This window comes from Spinacia oleracea, chromosome 4, assembly GCF_020520425.1.
Source record: "Spinacia oleracea cultivar Varoflay chromosome 4, BTI_SOV_V1, whole genome shotgun sequence".
NCBI lineage: Eukaryota > Viridiplantae > Streptophyta > Magnoliopsida > Caryophyllales > Amaranthaceae > Spinacia > Spinacia oleracea.
Genome location: NC_079490.1, coordinates 159,637,216 through 159,655,578, shown reverse-complemented (window position 1 = coordinate 159,655,578; position 18,363 = coordinate 159,637,216). Strand labels below are relative to the sequence as shown.

Genomic DNA, 18,363 nt, shown 5'->3' with positions numbered 1-18,363 from the left:
TAAGAAATTGAGGACAAATATGGTGTACCTTAACAGCTGCAAAGTATAACCTTATTCCAGAAAGTATGAGTATGAACCAAGAGTCTATCACATCCACAGAGAAAAGATTAAAGGTGTCTAAGAATCAAATAAAGTTGGAACAAATATGGGAGAAAGTAACTTTCCATGTTCAACTGCAAAAGATATAAAGATAATAGGGGAAAAAAAGGAGATCAAAACCTTCAATTCATCCATAACTGAAAATTTTCAAAATGTTTCAAGTTTCAAGTTTCAACAACATATCTTCAAACACAAATGAATTTCTGAGTATTCAGTAAACTTATTTAATGGGAATCCGAGATGGGTATCCCTCTATTGTTTCACACTATAAAATCAAAAGAAAGCCTCACTGCATACAAACTGAGGACAAAATACCAAAGTAAATTTACGTAATGAGTACATGAAATTCGACTAGATTGGTCGTTACAACATGTTAAAAGGGTAAAAAAAACAAAAACAAAAAACACTGATCTATATCTGATATACTATCACTCGCTCTCTCATTTTTAGTGCACTGATAAACTATCTCGAATGAACGTTATGAGTATATCCCGCATCTGATTTTACAGCTCAACCAAATACCAAGAACCTAACTTCGAAGGGAAGAAAAAGAAGGGAAAAAAAGTTCAAAGTCTCAAACCTTATCCGAAAAAAGACCATCTTAACTGCCCTTAACTGAATTTGTATAAGGAGACGAAATCCCTGTTATTAACCGTGTGCTGAATTTCCATATATGCCAAGATATATAAACGAGGGAATGTATAACTCACAATCTTATCACTTGTTTAGCTGGACTTTCTGGATATTTCTAGCAATTATCATCTGCTGTTCAAATGACGTTTTCTATGCAGCAATACCTGAGAAAAAGTTTTAAAAACAAGTAAAGCATAAGATTTATGTTTAATAATGCATGTCTAAATCCAGCCACAAAAGGATCAACTTAGCAACATCAGAGCAACTGTCACAATATCAAAATATAATCCTGTCAATCACAAACAAGTTCAACAACTTCTCGAAATACAAAAATAGCACTGGCTTATCAAGAGAGGCAATTCTTCGAGCATTGATGAAGCTAAAGGGCATTGTAAATATCTATCACATCTATAACTTTGAAAGAAGGCAGAATTTCACATTGTCAAGAGCAAACTCCCAAGTTAAGAAACCAACATTTGTCAAGTTTTTTAAAGGTCTAACATCCAATAATTCACGAAAGTCAAACCAAAACTTGTTAACAATTACTCCGCAAAAGAGTGAGGTCCCCCAACAAGTCACGAGCAATAATTAGCACAGCAGAAATTCTAATACTTGCATTATAGCAAACAGATACCAGAAAATGAAAAGTTCTAGTTTGTGTTGGGTAGGACACTGCAAGAGTCATAAACCAATACAAGCTCACATAAACAACCCAAGTGAGACAAATGAGGTCTGCCCTAACTCCTACATTCAAAGAGGTGAGAACTTTATGTTATTAGCCTCAAAAATCCTTCTCAAACAATCATGATACTTCTACGGTACGGAACAAAACACCACCACCGCCACGTAATTTTTCCATTGAAACGAAAATGTCATAAAGGTGCCACAGCCAATCCTGTTGCAAACCTTTTATAGGCTTACAAACATACTAAATTGCTAGAATGTGGAATAACCCACTAACACATTACTGCCCACTAATAATATTCATAACTAATCATGTTCCTAAAATTAAGGACAAGTAATGCATAATTTTGAGCATAACTTTCAACAAATCCAAGCTAGGAGAATACCATGAGGACTAGTCTCCTCTGGCACAGGGGTGACATTCCTAACCGAAGAGGGTAACAGAGTTATCCGGATAAACCAAACCTTTCGGGAAATGTCCTAACTTCTGCCTGAAAAGGAAGAAATCTTGATGATATGGATAATACACTCCACTTAAATGACTAGTAAAAAATGCTCAGCTTTACGCTGCTATCTTACGCTGAAGCTAGGAAAACAAAAGAGGACTAAACATATTTCTCGCCATTTCAGTCAACCCTGACAAGGAAAAAAAGAAACCAAGTAGAGGAAAAGGAGAATATCACCTTAAGTCCTTAACTGTTGACTTGTTGAGGCTAAGTACTTCTAAATCAAGTCATATAGCCCACAACAATCTAAACAAATGCAACATTCTAAGTAATGTTTACTACTTTACTTCAAGGGAAAGCCTAGACAGAAGATGCCACGAGAAACTTAAGTTTACAGCAAAGTAGCAGAAATATATTCTTGGACACAAAAAAAGGACAAATTATAAATAGAATAAATGTGTTCCCCTAATTCCCTTTTACTTGATAGAGGGAAAGGTTATCTATGATAAACAGCTATGTGTTTCTTGGAACAAAAAGAACAGAACAGAATATAAGCTTAAAATGTGTCCAAATAAGACACTTCATCTCGAAAGCTGGTCAAGTTTTGTGTGTGACAGATAGCTATGAGTGAAAGATCAGTTTCAATCTTTCAGATAATCCACCAAGGTGCACTAAAATATAAAGGTATGAGATTTGAGGTTTGTACAGAACAAACTGGTAACCAGCTTTAAAGCAACAGATAGCAACAATTTGGATACATCATACTTGGCAACGTGATATCAATACCCTACAATCCTCTGCATTTCTAGCATCTTTACAGGCAGCTTACAAAAGTTCGATAGATAACCTAAACCTAAGCTTTCATAATTCCACTATCGTATAAGGTACAAGAATAAATTGTAAAAGTTAAGAAATGAAAGGGAATTAATAAAAAAAAAAATTACCTCTATTTGCTTGTCTATTTGATGCACTATAGTTTCCAATTAGACCCTCAGGAGTTCTAGAAGCAATATCTGCAGCTGCATTGCCTAGACCAAAGCCAAATGAACCAGATCCATCAAGCTCGGGAGAACTAGAACGCCATGTTGAATCACCATACCCTGAACCACCACGGTATAGGTCGCCATAAGATGAATCAAAACCACCTGTTGATGCAGCAAATGTAGACGGTGGAGCAGCATCAGTGTTATGAGTTCTTCCATAACCTCCTAACCCATAACTATCACCAAAACCATACCCAAGATTCCCACTACTATATCCAGAACCATTAGCTCCACCTTGGGATGTGGTAGGAGATGTACCCCAGTTGGTTCCACTATTTCCGAATGAAACCCCAAAGTTTCCACTTCCAGATCCCAGAAAAGCACCAGGACTGGGGGGATTTGTAGGATTGCTAAAAGACCCATTTCCCCAGACATTTCTCGCTGTTGAGTTAACCAAAGATTCACCTCTTGTATTACCCACATTATACCCAATAGGAGTATTATACCTGTTTGAGTTACCACTATAATAAGGTCCCAAAACACGACCATAACCCTGGCTGTTGTTGAAATTAGAGTTGGCACCATAGCTAGAACTCAATCCTGGTTCCATATTCACTCCCATTCCATATCCAGGATTACCAAACGGAGGAAGCCCAGCCCGACCTGTAACAAGTGGATTAAGTCTACCGTATCCTGCAATAGAGTTAAGATTGTAACCTTGAGCATAGTTATTAATGAAGTTGCTTGCCCTACTCATGCCATAATTATATCCTACTACGGGGCTGCGACTGGGGCCTGGAGACATCTCTTTTGGTACTGCCCGCTTAACCTCAACCATTTTTCCATTAAGTTCATGGAAAGTTCTATGCAATACCCTATCGACAGCCTCTTCTGAGTCATAAGTAATGAAACCAAAACCTCTTGGCCTTTGGGTGTTGTGATCATACATAACCACAACATCTGTAATGATACCAAACTGATCAAAGTACGTCTTGAAGTCACTCTCTGTAACTGTTGAAGCTAAACCTCCTACAAATATCTTTTTGGTACGTCCAGGACCAGGAGATCCTTGGATCATATTATTGTTTCTGCTCAGAATTTGCTGATCATCCCTTGGGACTGCTTTCTTTGCTTCGACCTAAGCCAAAATGGTCAAAGTGAAACAAAATTCATCAGAAATCATGTCAAGGTCAATTTAAACATGGAGTTAGCAAGGCTGTACAGAACTGATATTCAAGCTATGAAGGTCGCAAACTGACTCATCAATACATCGATGTAACTTAACAAGGGTATAGCTATAGCAAGTAATAATGTACTAATATGCATAACATAATGGAATGAACTTAAGAGCTAATGCACAATCTCAAGTTACATTATCAAGGTATGTAGAACATCAACAATGACAGTCAATCTACTCACTGTTCGGCCATCGATCATATGCTTGTCCATCACAACTCTCTCCGCCACAGCAGGATCAGCAAAGACAATAAAACCAAAGCCACGGGCACGACCAGTAATCCGATCCCTCATGATCACAGCCTCAACTACTTCTCCATATTGTCCAAAATACTCCTTAAGCCTACTCTCATCCGTGTCCCATGAGATCCCACCAATGAAAAGCTTACCAAGATCTGATTCCATTTTATTTTTTGCTTGTTTTTTTTCTGCAATTCAATCACAACAACATCATAAACCTCAGAAAGGGTTTCCTTTCATTCCAATCATTACTACAAACTCTAAAATGAACAAAATTTAGCAATCAGAAAATGGAAACATCAAAATTCTAGCAAAAAGTCAAAATTATGCAGCTGAATTCACTATAAATAGATCAAAATCATCAAAATTCAAATGCCCAACTCAGGAAATGACCAATTCCATGAGTTTTAATGCAGAAATGAACTAAATCAACAGGAAAAGAAATTAAATTTTTGAAAAAAGTTTACCTCTTTTTTATGGGAAATGAGCAGAACCCAGTATAGAATTCTGATCAATCAAAAAATGGGATATTGCCAATTCAATCCAGGGACATCGGATCGTGTATAAATCAATCTTGGATTCCTGAATCAATAAAAAACAAACAGAAACTAAACAAACAAAACCCAGAATTGAATTTGAGAAAAATGGGAAATGAGAGAATTAGAGAGAGAAAACAGACCGATTGAAAGGAACCCAGATGCGAAAACTAAGATCTAAGAAGAGGAATGATAAGGAAGAAGGAGAAGAGAGGATGAGGTCATCCTCTACAAGGCTCTTTCTTTCTCTCTTTTTCTCTTCCCCTTTTTCTATATTTCTTTGGTTTATTCCACCCCCTCTTTTTTATTAAATTTTTAAAAAAGGATTGGGGAAATAAACTATAGTCTTACAAGTTACAGCGCAATTTAGATATTTTACACGCGAGTATGATAAGTATGACATATTTTAAAATTTGGAACAGATAAATAGTTTTAACTTCCAAATGAAAAAATGTAGACAATTTAAAACACAGAACATACTCTGTATTTCATTTTCATTTATAAAGTATTCGTAATAAATAAACATGTGTACTTTAAAACATCATGAATTATAATATAAAGAATTTTCTATCAATAAAAAAAGTATAATGTAAAGAACCTTAACAAAAAAACATCATGCATATCATGTTCTCAGGTATATAATGTAAGAATGTAACAATTTACCTTGCAACTGCGGAATTAAATAGAAAATATTTGGTTTAAAGGGAAAATCAAACTCAAACTTTTTTATTTATTTGACATAGGCTTTAACCATACATAAGAGAAATAGTCTTACAAAACTACAAGGCCTTTACAGACCTTTACATGAACTACATTAACAACATGAGCACTGCTCTAAGCCTCTAACATCAAAAACTTGAAATGATAAATTTAAAGTAATCGTTCTCCGTGTTGGCCCTTGGCAGTTAGACTCATGTTGCAGGTAGCACTACTTTGAATTGTGCTTGCCAAAACTTACAATACACATGCTTTCCCATTTTCCCTTTTCACAAAGGGTGAAGCTTGGGTGAAAACAACTGAGATGGTCCTCTAATAACTTGTGGCACTCGGAACATAATACAAGACACACAAGGAAAGTAACGTCACGGGGCAACAAACCTCGAAACCTCCCTTTAAATGGGAAAAGACATAATCCGAGTAGCATACTATGAATCCCCAAAAAATGGGGAGCAACACTCATATATGAAATTTTGAATGCAATGAGAATGAAACTCATCGCAAACCTAAACTGAGACTTAACGGTCAGTCCCAATAACCTCCGATTAACCAAATCAGAACAAACACCCAAATCCCGTGAAAACCAAACTTCCCCCCAACATAGTCCCGCACCTAGAAATGGAAGACCTACATAAAAGAGACCCCCACAAACCTCATCAAAGCCACTAACAAGGTTACCGTTGTCATCTTTGACAACACCCATGACAACAACTTCCCCAAAACTAAGACACCACACATTGGGGAAGGGTCGGGCATCATGATCTCTTCCCTTGACCACCCTATTCCTAGGGCTTGAACCCAAAATTACTTCACCTAAACCCTTTGTAAACTGATACACTTCAAACAAGAAGCCCACTCGCATCCACACCAAGGAAGCATATGAACCAACATAAACACCAGGAAAACAACCAGCCCCTAAGCATATTACTAAGTTAAACAACCACAACATACAACAATAAAACAACCATACTATAGATTAGTAGTTGCAAACAAATAACAAGGGTTTCAACTTTTAAAAACATATATCACATCTATACTAAAACAGACACCAGGCGTGACACACGTCACTTCCTGGTGCAAAATTTTTTCGCCAAAAATATATCAACTTTATTTCTATTTTATTTTCTATTCATTTAACTGTTTATGTATGGAAAAAATATTGAAATATAGAATATGACAATTAATAGATACCACGTAAAATAATTTACTTAAAATAATTTTGGTAATATTTTAGTCAAATATATCAAATAGAGTTAGCATATCTATATCTATACATATATTAAAACTCCAAGGCAATCCATGTCATCTCTCCATGTGTCGCGGTGACTTAGCAAGTGACATGGCGTCGCGCCATATCATACACATACATTATTGGTTATTGGATCCTCACAAAAAAGTGTTGACATTCATCCTCGAACTCATAACATCTTGTATGTTAACATAAAGTATTATCCATCACTCCAACAATACAACTTATGACTCTAAAACTATTAAAAAGGAGAAAAACCATTCTTATCAATGTATAAAACTTTAATGCTCAAATTTATGTAATTGAATAACAATTTATGATAAAATTCCTTCATTTCCTTCAGTTTATTCATTTATTAATAAAATTATACGTAGTATATCTTTTCTAAAAAAATATTTAGATAAAACATAAAAATTAATAGAGAAAAGAATCGGAAAAAAAATGATTCGCTTTCCTTTAGCTAATCAAATAAAGTTTTACGCAAATAATGTAAATTACTCAAAAATTTAGCATATCGATTGTTGATTATCAATTTTATTTTTCAACTGCATATATATGAACTTCATATTATTCTTTAAATGCATATGTACAAAAATTTATAAGTGAATTTGAAATGAATAAAAGAAACTTAAACTATATGCAACACTTTGGGATATCACCGGGCCACTAACTAGTTAAACATATAAATATGTTAATACGTAATGGGACCAAAATTGCATATTAACTGATTAAATTAGTATATTTAAAATTTATTAATTGTGCATTTTCTTTATGAAAAGAAATATACCCGTTAAACATTTTATTTTAAAAAAATCAAATAATAATTTTAAATATCCGTGCTTGTACGAGATATAATCTAGTTATACTCCATTTCAAAGTCAATTACAACAATGTTGTTCCTTCAACTTTTTTTATCCATGAGTATGTATACTAGACAAGTTCCATTTTATTTTATTTACGGTCAGGTTTATCTAGCTAGGATTAGAATTGTAACATTCGGATTGTTCCAGTTAGGTAATATTAAATAGGATTCATTTCGAGTTTATTCAAATCAATTATCGTAACCATTTTGCTATGGTAAAGTAAACAATAATCGACACAAGACACATATTTTTAATGAGAAAAACTGATAATGAAAAAAAAATCCTTCAATAAGGTATATCTCGAAGGGTGATGATAGTTTCCAATTTAAATCACGACACATAAGCATGATATGTCATCATTGTGACACGGTTTAAAGATCGCAGGTTGCGACCTTTATCATTTTCTTATCTCGAAACAAGATATATTTTTTACATCAAAAGGGTTACCACACAAAAAAACCTTCGTATCAATTCAATGAATTATCCTGCCCTCCTATAGACTATAGTCCTATTGATTAACATTCGATTGTTTTTTTATTAAAAATGTTGTTGAATTTTGTCCTTTGACTTACATGAAGCCTTGTTTATTGTGATGTAAAATTAAGGTCCTCGTGTATTTCTAGTGCGTCAAAAATCAATTGAAAATTACTTTCAATATTATATACTTTGAATAATATTATTAACCCGCAAAATAATGTACTTTGTACGTGTTTATCTGAGTTATCTCCAATCTTTATTTAGCTTTTTTTTTTCCAATGTAAGATTCCGTTCTATTTGACTTATTTTAACTGAACTTATATCTGAATTTATCCGAACTTATATCTGAATTTATTCGAACTTATTTTATCTGAAAAAACTTATTTAATCTGAAATGAACTTATTTGTGTGTGAAAATGTCTAAAAAGAACTTATTTTTTCTGAAGTTATATTATCGAAACTTAATTGAACTTAAAAATAAGTCAAAATAAATCGAATAGATTATAGCCTAAGACCCTCTTTCAAAGTTTAAGACTGGGACTCTGGGAGTAAAATAGTAAATGAGTTGAGGAAAACTTATTGCATTTCAAGATATTTGTTGCCTTGTTTTTTCCCCTTTCTGTTTCTTGTTTATTTCTATCGTATAAAGATCCCAATTTAAATAGATATAAATAGTGCTTAAAACAATTGTAAATAAAAATAGCGTCTGTAGCTCAGTGGATAGAGCGTCTGTTTCCTAAGCAGAAGGTCGTAGGTTCGACCCCTACCTGACGCGATTAACTTTTTTTTTTCCCCAATTCTTGTCATAAATCAACATATCTTTGTTACAGATTGCAAAACTTTGAATCAACCTAAAATGTGCATGCATTTGAATTTCATTATAGTATTCGTAACATGTCTACATTATACAAAATCTTAATGCTCCGTTTGATAGAGTGTAAAACGTTTTCATGGAAAATGATTTTCCTATTTTCTATCATTTTACGTCGTTTGGTTGAGCAGTGGATGGAAAACAATTTTTCTCCTTACCTCCCTTAAAGTGTAAAAACCTTTTCCATTTGAAAGGGAGGGAAACCATTTTTCCTCCTTCCTTATCTCCCTCTCCTTTCTTCTCCTCAATCTTCACAATTTTCTCCCATCTTAAAGGACCAAACAAAGAAAAACTAGTCTGGAATTATATTTTCTCTTGGAAAATATGTTCATTGGTAAATCATTTTACAATGAAAACGTTTTACACCAAACCAAACAGAACCTAAATGAGAGTACAACGAAAAAATCGAGACCAAATAAGAAGAAAAAAAGTTCACTGGTTTTCTTAAACATTGATACATTTGCATCTTAATGGTAATTATATACAACAATAATGTATCAGAATACATTTGAGCCAAAGGATGCCTAGAAACCATCTACCAAAATAACTTATTCATACTTTGCATCTGAATACTTTCACTTTACCAGCCTGCAAGAAATGCTACTAGATGTACTATCAGATAACGTCCGATCCAGGGGATGTCTCAGAATCAGAATCAGAATCAGAATCATCTATTAAAATTACTTGTTGTGGAAAAGAGTTTCGAGAAGGTTGTTTTGCAGAAGCCCCTGTGTATTTCATCCTTTGTGAATATCTTCTTGGAATTACCTTTTCAACTCCTTGTTCAAGTCTGGGTGTTTCCTCATCAAGTTTGTCACAAAATTTATTGAATTCCTCAGGCTTGAACCAGTCAGATGTCAGCTGCAACCATAAACGAAAGAAATCAGAGATGTCAACCCGTGTTATGGCAATCAGATAGTGAGCAAGAAAAAAGAGAGAGATCTGATCATACAAAATAAGGGTAATTTGAAAGGCTAAAGTTCTCCGGAGCAACATCCATAAACCGTTTAATGAAGTAAAGAACAAATCTGCCACAGTCAACATCGTTTGTCTGCTGAGGAACCTGAACAAAGGTTGTACATAATTCGTACTAGTTTAAGATGTAATGATACAAATGTCTGATGATGAACAAGCTAAGCTAAGTAATGGAATTGTAAAATCCATGTGAATCAGTCTGAATATATAACATCTTAATGAACATCTACCTTAGCCACCTTTAGAGGAATTTTGAATATGACATCTTTGCTCTCAGGTCGACCCTCAGCTGTAAATATATCGAAGACAAACCTGCAATTCAACATGTATATATTACGAATCCATTTTCATCAAATAAGACTCTTCAAACAAGCAATAATAAAAACAGGATGAGACCATACTTTCTCAAATCAGGAACAATAACATTTGCACACATCTTAGCAGAATCGAGCAACAAGATGCACCTTGTTCTGGTTTTTGAGTGTGCAGGCTCACCAAAGTGGCAGAAAATTACTAGTCTCCAGTGATCCCTGTAGCAAGGACAACATCAAAAAACAAAAAATGAGCTTATAGGTAAACTTGCATTACAAATTTGGCAAAATTAGCTGATAAGAAAAGGAATATGAACTCTTGAAAAACATACCAGCAAACAATAGGAACCAAAACATACTTCTTGGAGAAGATTTCCTTCTTTCTTATCAGTTCCAAAGCACGAGTTGGTCGGTTTATGTAGGAGTTGAAATAAAAGCTTTCCAAGTGAGTAAATACAGCCCTTTTGTCTTGAGAGAAACTCCTCCAAATAGTCCTACAAATTCAGGAATCATGCATAAAGATCAGTCAAGAGTCTGAAGACTATATAGGCCGGTGATCCTGTTGTTCATAACTTACTCCATGTTTTCATCAAATGTACCACTACTCATCTTTGCAGCGAGCTTTGAACGCTTAGGACACGGTATTATGGTCCCTCCAAGCCTATTCTTCATTACCATCACCTCCTTTTTTATCATCGCCCCCATTATATCAGTCACATCACAACAATATGTCACAACATCATCATCATCATCATCATGGAATTCTGCCAACAATACACGTTTAATCAATTCCGGTCAAGGACTAGGCATGTATGTTGCATAAAATATACTCCCTCCATTCAAGATTAGTTGTTGTCACATTCTCCTAATCTCTCATAACAAAGGATAAGACATAAATTAAAAGAGCTGAGTGATAAAGTATTATCTTCATCAAGTCACTTGATTTAACCAAGTATTACTCAGAGTATGTGACTTGGAAAGTGTATCTGATGATCAAAGGTTAGAACCAAAATTGAATGCCAAACAAGGTGATCACTTTAAACGCATCGTTCTGGTAAGAAAAATGACCTTGAAAGTTGAAATTGGCTTAGAAAATAACAATAAGCCAGTGGATAGCAATTGAATCCTCATTTTCAAAAAAGTTGCTAATTTCAAGTAATTTGCAAAGAAAGGAGACAAATTTCCTGCACTTTGCATCTCAAAATCAGATTACAAAAGATTTAATTGCAACCCCATTTCTAAAAACAATCATGCAAAACAATTAGTATAACAATTCTGATCAATGTTATGCAAATTAGACGAACATTCTGCAGAAATACTCTGCTAATTCTTGTTTTGCAACAAACACTACATACTCAAAGTAATCATTTTATACTAATTGAGAAGGGTGTCCTAGTTGGCCCGAGTTAATATCCGGTATTGATCAATCTCACACACATGATGACATGAACAGTAAATCTGCTACTAAAATTAAAAACAATTGCAAAAACCAAATGCAACACAAAAGAGAAATTATGAACAAAAATTAAGAAAAACCTGAAGTGGGTGATTTATGATCATCATCATTGTGCGCTTCATTCCTAGTTGAAATTGCATCCTTTCTTTTCTCCCCCATTTGCTACAAGATTCACCCTTTTTTCTTCTGGGTTCAAATAGTTCAATTTCTCTCACTTTTTTTCTGGGATTTTGTTTCAAGTTTCTGTCCTTTTATGATCAATGGCTTTTACTTCTTCTGTCAAATTAAGTACTACTGCGGTAGAAAATATTGACTGCATAGTAAGTGAAATCTAGACCGTCTCTTTTGATCTTGCTTTGATTTTGATGATGTACTCCGCCAATGGGTAATTCATGCATAAAAGAGTTCGTTAAAGGATTAATATCTTATTCCTAAATTAGCCCATTTTTCTGCAAGTCTTGGAAATTAATGAAATGAGTTGAATTAGGCATTTATTGTTTGGGAATTGGGAATTGGGAATTGGGAATTTGGGAGTAGCTTCTGTGGTTTTGCGCAACACAATGGGCTCCAAATCTCCAATGAGGTCTGTCGTATAATCCGTACTTCGTATTACCGAGTATGCTCTTTCTCCGTTTCTTTGTAAGTTGTACTTATGTATCATGCACGTGATTTAATAAAATCGGAGTTGAGATTCTTTCTTTTATTTAAATAATGAAAAATTCTGATATTGAAACATTGAGAAAAAAAAATTAATGTTTCAAAGGAAAAATGTGAGAGATTTAATGCCTAAATAAATTTGGTTGATTAAAATAATCAATTGACACGATTTTTTTTACTGAATATATTGCATTTATGTTACAATATCAAATGAAATATTTCAAACGTAAAGACTAAAACGGGACACCAAAAACAGAATTCGTAAAGAATAAAGGGGGCGTACGGAGTTGATCCCCTTTTTTTCCAAATAATTGCCGCTTAGCTATTTTACGGCCGGGAAGAAAATGAGATGTATTTCTCTTGGAAATACTCTAACTTCACATTTTCCCGAACATATTTTCTTAATTTCTACACTATTTTTAATAATGATGTGAAATTTAATGAGAAGTTATATCGATAATCCAAAAGTGAGAATTCAAAATGACTGAGAAAGTTAGTTTACAACAATTAAAAAGGAATTGAGGGAGTAGGTTATACGGAGTAAATCTTGTAATGCTCGACTAGTACTAGATTTTTTTTAGGTTTTTTTAAATAATTGACTATTGGGTAGCACAATTTGGATTTGTACACCCGGGTGCACAATACTCGTCGTTGCATTCAATGAACCTGGGTAAGGATTTCATTGTACTGCAGAGTATGTACATAAGTGGAACATTTCATTATATGTTATTGGATTGGGGCTTGTTAAACACCGCTTCATATTACTTAAAATCATCCCATTGGTATACCGTATACCCATATACTGATATACCCCTCCTAATTTACTTTCCCCTTTCACCATTTAGCTTCCCTTTTAGCTTCTTCACCTCCAACCTTCCCACCATATTTTTGGCCACCACCAAATTTCGTCCACCGTCAAAAAATTGAGACTTATTCATTTTGAGCTTGTATAATGGTATAGACTTGTGCATTTTAAGCTTATTATCATGGCAAGAGCTCAAAATGTATAAGACTTCGTTAAGGTGTAAGATTAATTAATATGCAAAATCCAATGCCATTAAGGGGTTTGATTTGTTATGTTGTTGAACTTGGAAAAAAAAAAGGAAAAAAAAAAAGTAGGGACTTTTTGTATTTTAAGCTTGCACCAACATGGTACAAATTTATGCCTTTTGAGCTTGTATCATGGTATAAAATCATGCATTTTGAGACTTATGAATTTTGAGTTTGCACCATGGTATGAATTTTCACCGTTTAAGTTCATACCAAGACAGAAGTTCAATGCATAAGTCTAAGGTGAGGTGAGTTGAGACAAAATTAAAAATTAAATAAGAGTAGAATTGCAAAACAAAAGGTTTTAAGTATATATTCTACGGCGGATTTTAGCATTCTGCTATTGGATTTATACTATAATTTTTTTCTTTATATATATAACCAGGTTTGCCCCTTTGATAGGGAAAAAATAACTCATCCTTACGGATGATAAGGCAAAGGGAATGATCAAAAGACGAAAACTATAATGACATAGTAGGACAAGAGCTTCCTTTGTCATCAAGAAATCCGCCGCTTGATTGGCTTCCTGGTAACAATGAGTGCCCGAAAATGAATCCAAATTCGATAAATTTCAATTAGCATCCTCAACGAGCCCATCTTTAAACTATTTGTTCAATTAATCCAAATTGGATTTAAACTATAGGTTATTTTACTTTATGTTATTTGAATTTGAACACACTTTTTTGAATTAATTTGAACTACATGTTTTTTATATTTGAACTAACTATTCATTAAAACCAGGCATATACAATGAACATTGTGCACCTAGCACATAAACCAATTGAAATTTTATATCAACTACAATATTAATATTAATATGTTGCTAAACATTGAACTACAAAAAAATCAATTTTTGGATTTTGTTTAACACATCAACTTTAGGTTAAGTCTTGACGACCTATTTGTTATATGCGAAGTAAGTGGTTGTAGGTATCTACATGATGAACACTAATTTCCATTTATAATATTGTATTTTTTAATTACTTTTGATAATGTTATAGCTTTGGAAGAAATAAGAGGGTTAGTATGTTACTTAAAAGAAATTTCTTTTCCCAAAGAATATTGTTTTCTTTAACATTATTTACTATCTAACTAGTGTGTGACCCGGTCGATGCCCCGGTTGCTACATTGAATAACTAATGTTTTAGATTTTTTTTTGAACTCAATATTTGACCAAAATACTAGTGTTCTATAGAATGGAAAATATCCGTTAAGTTTGTCAACTACACATGCACGCTAAGTCATTTATCATGGCAAGTAAGTTTTCAACCATATCATCTTACAATTTGTATAATTTATTTTCTCGTGGAACTAAGTACGTCAAATTAATAAACACTACATTAGATATATATGCAGCTATGTAAGACAATCTATAGTTGATTCTTATGAGACTTGTGACATCAGTTTTCTTCATGGTTGTCATAATGTTTAATTTTTTTTCCTTTTCAAAATAGTACATATATAGAAATTAAAAAGTCACATAAAAATTTATTTGTTTTAGATTTCATGTGAACATTTATTTATAAATTAATGTGAATAGATAAACCATAATTGGTGGTTGGTTAAGATGGTAATGAGAATTATCATCCAAATTGTAGGTCTGGTGTTCGAACCTCATTGTATTGATTTTTGGTTGCCATTACATACTACATGGTGAGTGGATGATGTGGCATGAGGAGAGTACTACGTGACACGTACATATACATTTTCCACAACGCCTTTTAATATATTAGTATAGATTAGTTGATTGGTGCCTCTCCCTGCTTGAAAATCATGGTTCTGTCACTGCCCTTAAGTGGTTATCCTTGAATAAGATAAGTTACTTTTGTCATTGGATAATATAACTTTTATCCTTGAGTAATAAGGTCACTCTTATCCTTAATTAGGTCACTTTTATCCTTCACAGGGATAACTTTTATCCTTGAAGTCACCTTAATGAGACTTTTACCGAATTTGATGTCACGTGCAATACAAATTTGGAAAGTACAGGCAGTGAGGTCACAAATTGACATTTGCATGACCCTTTGATACATACACTCCCTCCATCACCGGTCATGTGTGAAGCATCCAATGTACATGAAATTATAGTACAATGGAAGCACACTAGACCTTTTGCTAATTTGAATATTTTGAAGATGTAAATATTTTTGAAGTCAAATCAAAACTTACACAAGTATCTTGAGAAACTTTCTGATAAACACAAAAATAAAGGGCAGATACTCTCTCCATTTTTAAATATGTGTACATTTTTCTAAAGTGATATTCCCTTATATGTGTCCACTTTTTATTTAGTGAACCGAAAAGGCTACATATACCCAAAGGGTATGATACCCTTGGCTGTGATTGGTCTAAAATTTTAAATTTCATGTGGGGTTGCTTAGATTTAATTTTAATCTCATGTGGGGTTGCTTATGTGAAAACAACCAATGAGAGCTCAGGGTATGTTACTATTTGATACCCTTAGGCCCTGTTCTTTTTGGCTTAATTTCAGTTTCAGGACTTATTTGGCAGTTCAGTTCAGTTCAGTTCAGTTCAGGAGCATTCAGTTCAGTTCAGTTCAGTTCAGGAGCATTCAGTTCAGTTCAGTTCAGTTCAGTTCAGTTCAGGGGCATTAAGTTCAGTTCAGTTTAATTCAGTTTAATTCAATTTAACGTAATAATAATAATATAAATAATAATATAAGTAATTTAATATTAATAATAATAATATTTATTATTATTATTATTAATATGTAATCCCCCGTAAATTTATAAATTTTATTCATATATTTTAACGTATATTATTTATATTTAAATAGAATTTATGAATTTTAGTAATGAATATATAATTAACGTATATTTATTTTATTTTAAGTACGTTCTAAATATTTAACGTTTTTTGAACTTTATTTATATATTAATATATATTTAATTCTATTTAAATATATTCTAAATATTTTAACGGTTTGGGCAATCAAAAATAATTTTAGAATTTTATGTTGAAAAGAATTTGAATTAGGAAAACACGTTGAATTCGGAAAAACAATCCTATTCGGTTTGACTCAAACACTAAAACCCAAATCCTAATTCTAGGCCCAATTGGGTAAAGCCCAGATCAATAAACCCAAAATAATCCTCCTTCCTCTTTTCCTTTTCACGTGAAACCAAGATACCTTCCTTCTTGCTTTAGACTTCACGTGAAAACACAACTCAAAACCTTGCAATCTCCTTGCTTCAGGCCGCCGTCAACCACCCTGCCCGACCGCCGCCTGTTCCTCCGCCGTAGTCCCTCTCCGTCGCCGCACGGTAACATCTCATTCTCTCACTCGTTCGTTCTCCTTCCCCTTCGTTTTCTTGCCCTTACTTGTTTCGGTTTCTCGCAGCAACCATAGCAACCACCGCAGCCCGCCACCGTACCCACCACCAGTCGCACAACCACCTTCGTCGTTCCCTCCACGTTGCGCCGCCACCTGCAGCGCCGCTGCTGCACTGCACACACCAATTCTCTCCTTCCTCTTTCGTTGCTTGCAACCACCCGCAACCACCAACACCAGTCGCGCCGCCCAGTCACGTCGCCACCAGCCGCGCCTCAGTCGTCGTCGTGCCTGCACCAGCCGCCGGCAGTCCCTCTCTCTTTCTCCTTTTGGTTATTTCTTGAATCCTAAGTTATTTAAATGTTTTAATTAATTTAATTAATTTGAATTTATGTTTCTTGAATTAAATTTATGATTTTTATGATTAAGTTATGAAATTTCAGATTATATGTTGTTGAAATTAATTTAATTATTTTCAGATTTATTAACTATGTTTAAGTTAGGGTTTTAATGAAGTTTTATTAATTTAATTCATGTTTATTGAATGTAAATTATAAGTTATTATGATCAAGTTATATTTTCAGATTATATACTATGTTTAAATAATAAATTTAATTTTCAGATTATGTAATTGAATTGAAATAAGGAATTTAATTATTAAAGCATGGATTTTTAAGGTTTTAATATTCTAAAATCATAATAGAATGATTATACATTATTAAAGCTATTATTTTTATGATTTTAAGAATGTTAATCATGTTTTGGAGTAGTTTGAAATTAGTTATATTTCTGAAAATTTAAAGTACGATGTTTGCAAAGAGTTTTCAACGAATTTCAATCACTAATTCAATAATTATGATGCTAGAAAATCAAAGGTTTAAGTTTTTATATTGGGGAATGTTCTAAATATGTTTAGGATGCATTTAGAATGCTTTGTTATGGTTGCCAATGATTAGGAATTGATTTGGGTACGTTTCTTGATTGCTTTAGGCGGAGAATTCTTTGTGGGCGACTTTTGAATTCGTTAAAGTGGCCTATCAGTTTGTTTACACAAGGTACGTACATACCTGTGTGCTTGGATGTGTGTTGTATTGAGAATATGATGAATATATTTATGAACTTGTTTATGTTGGAATTTCATGTTCAATGTCGTTGAATTAATGCGTTGAGCATAGAACTTTATTTATAAGAATTGAATCATGTTAGCATGGAATATTGATGCAAGCATGTTGGTTTTGGGGAACTTTATATTATTTAATATTGGTTTAGATCTTTATTGATCGTTGTTCCTCTTTAGATTTTCACTACTTTATAAGGGCCGAGGACCTTGTTTGGTAGTTGAACCTTATACCTAATAAACGTTTTTAAATATGGATAAAGGAAGGATTAAAATAGTTGGAATTTGCTCTTGGTTGAATGTTGTGATCACTGGTTTAATTCAAAGATAAAAGAAGTTGTGTTTACTTGTTGAATATAATATTTATGTTTGATGAGTTATAACCAAGTATTAAAATTTAAGTCATGTAAAGTGAAAATGAGTAGCAATAGCTTTAGACTGTGCACGTCTAAAGTGTCGGATAATCAAGAG

General features: G+C 33.5%; 2 protein-coding genes and 1 non-coding gene across 8 annotated transcripts; 1 reads left to right on the top strand and 2 right to left on the bottom strand.

The window, feature by feature from the left end:
• Positions 1 to 208: 208 nt before the first annotated feature.
• LOC110786251 (heterogeneous nuclear ribonucleoprotein 1) lies at positions 209 to 5,161 on the bottom strand. Its single transcript, XM_021990784.2, has 5 exons — positions 5,001 to 5,161; positions 4,789 to 4,903; positions 4,265 to 4,509; positions 2,807 to 3,983; positions 209 to 896 (listed from the first exon to the last, which is right to left on the bottom strand). Exons 3-5 carry the CDS (start codon positions 4,484 to 4,486, stop codon positions 883 to 885), a joined length of 1,413 nt encoding a protein of 470 aa, XP_021846476.1. The 5' UTR covers positions 4,487 to 4,509; positions 4,789 to 4,903; positions 5,001 to 5,161; the 3' UTR covers positions 209 to 882.
• Positions 5,162 to 8,865: 3,704 nt separating this feature from the next.
• On the top strand, positions 8,866 to 8,938 carry TRNAR-CCU (transfer RNA arginine (anticodon CCU)). Its single transcript has one exon. It is a non-coding gene; the product is annotated as a tRNA-Arg (tRNA).
• Positions 8,939 to 9,450: 512 nt separating this feature from the next.
• LOC110786223 (uncharacterized) lies at positions 9,451 to 12,396 on the bottom strand. Of its 6 annotated transcripts, none has more exons than XM_021990758.2 (7): positions 11,857 to 12,396; positions 10,898 to 11,084; positions 10,653 to 10,814; positions 10,411 to 10,539; positions 10,240 to 10,321; positions 9,987 to 10,097; positions 9,451 to 9,895 (listed from the first exon to the last, which is right to left on the bottom strand). In XM_021990758.2, exons 1-7 carry the CDS (start codon positions 11,933 to 11,935, stop codon positions 9,650 to 9,652), a joined length of 996 nt encoding a protein of 331 aa, XP_021846450.1. In that variant the 5' UTR covers positions 11,936 to 12,396; the 3' UTR covers positions 9,451 to 9,649. The 6 variants fall into 6 exon arrangements, with proteins under 6 accessions (XP_021846450.1, XP_056697268.1, XP_056697267.1 ...); XM_056841290.1 differs by having other exon boundaries at positions 10,474 to 10,539; positions 10,680 to 10,814; positions 11,857 to 12,371; XM_056841289.1 differs by having other exon boundaries at positions 10,474 to 10,539; positions 11,857 to 12,370.
• Positions 12,397 to 18,363: the final 5,967 nt, after the last annotated feature.

Coding starts and splice junctions, on each gene's coding strand:
- LOC110786251 (XM_021990784.2), bottom strand. CDS start 4,486: ATGGAATCAGATCTTGGTAAGCTTTTCATTGGTGGGATCTCATGGGAC. Junction 3,984..4,264: donor ATATGATCGATGGCCGAACA/GTGAGTAGATTG, acceptor ATTTTGGCTTAG/GTCGAAGCAAAGAAAGCAGT.
- LOC110786223 (XM_021990758.2), bottom strand. CDS start 11,935: ATGGGGGAGAAAAGAAAGGATGCAATTTCAACTAGGAATGAAGCGCAC. Junction 11,085..11,856: donor TCATAAATCACCCACTTCAG/GTTTTTCTTAAT, acceptor TATTGTTGGCAG/AATTCCATGATGATGATGAT. Junction 10,322..10,410: donor ATTGTTCCTGATTTGAGAAA/GTATGGTCTCAT, acceptor GTTGAATTGCAG/GTTTGTCTTCGATATATTTA.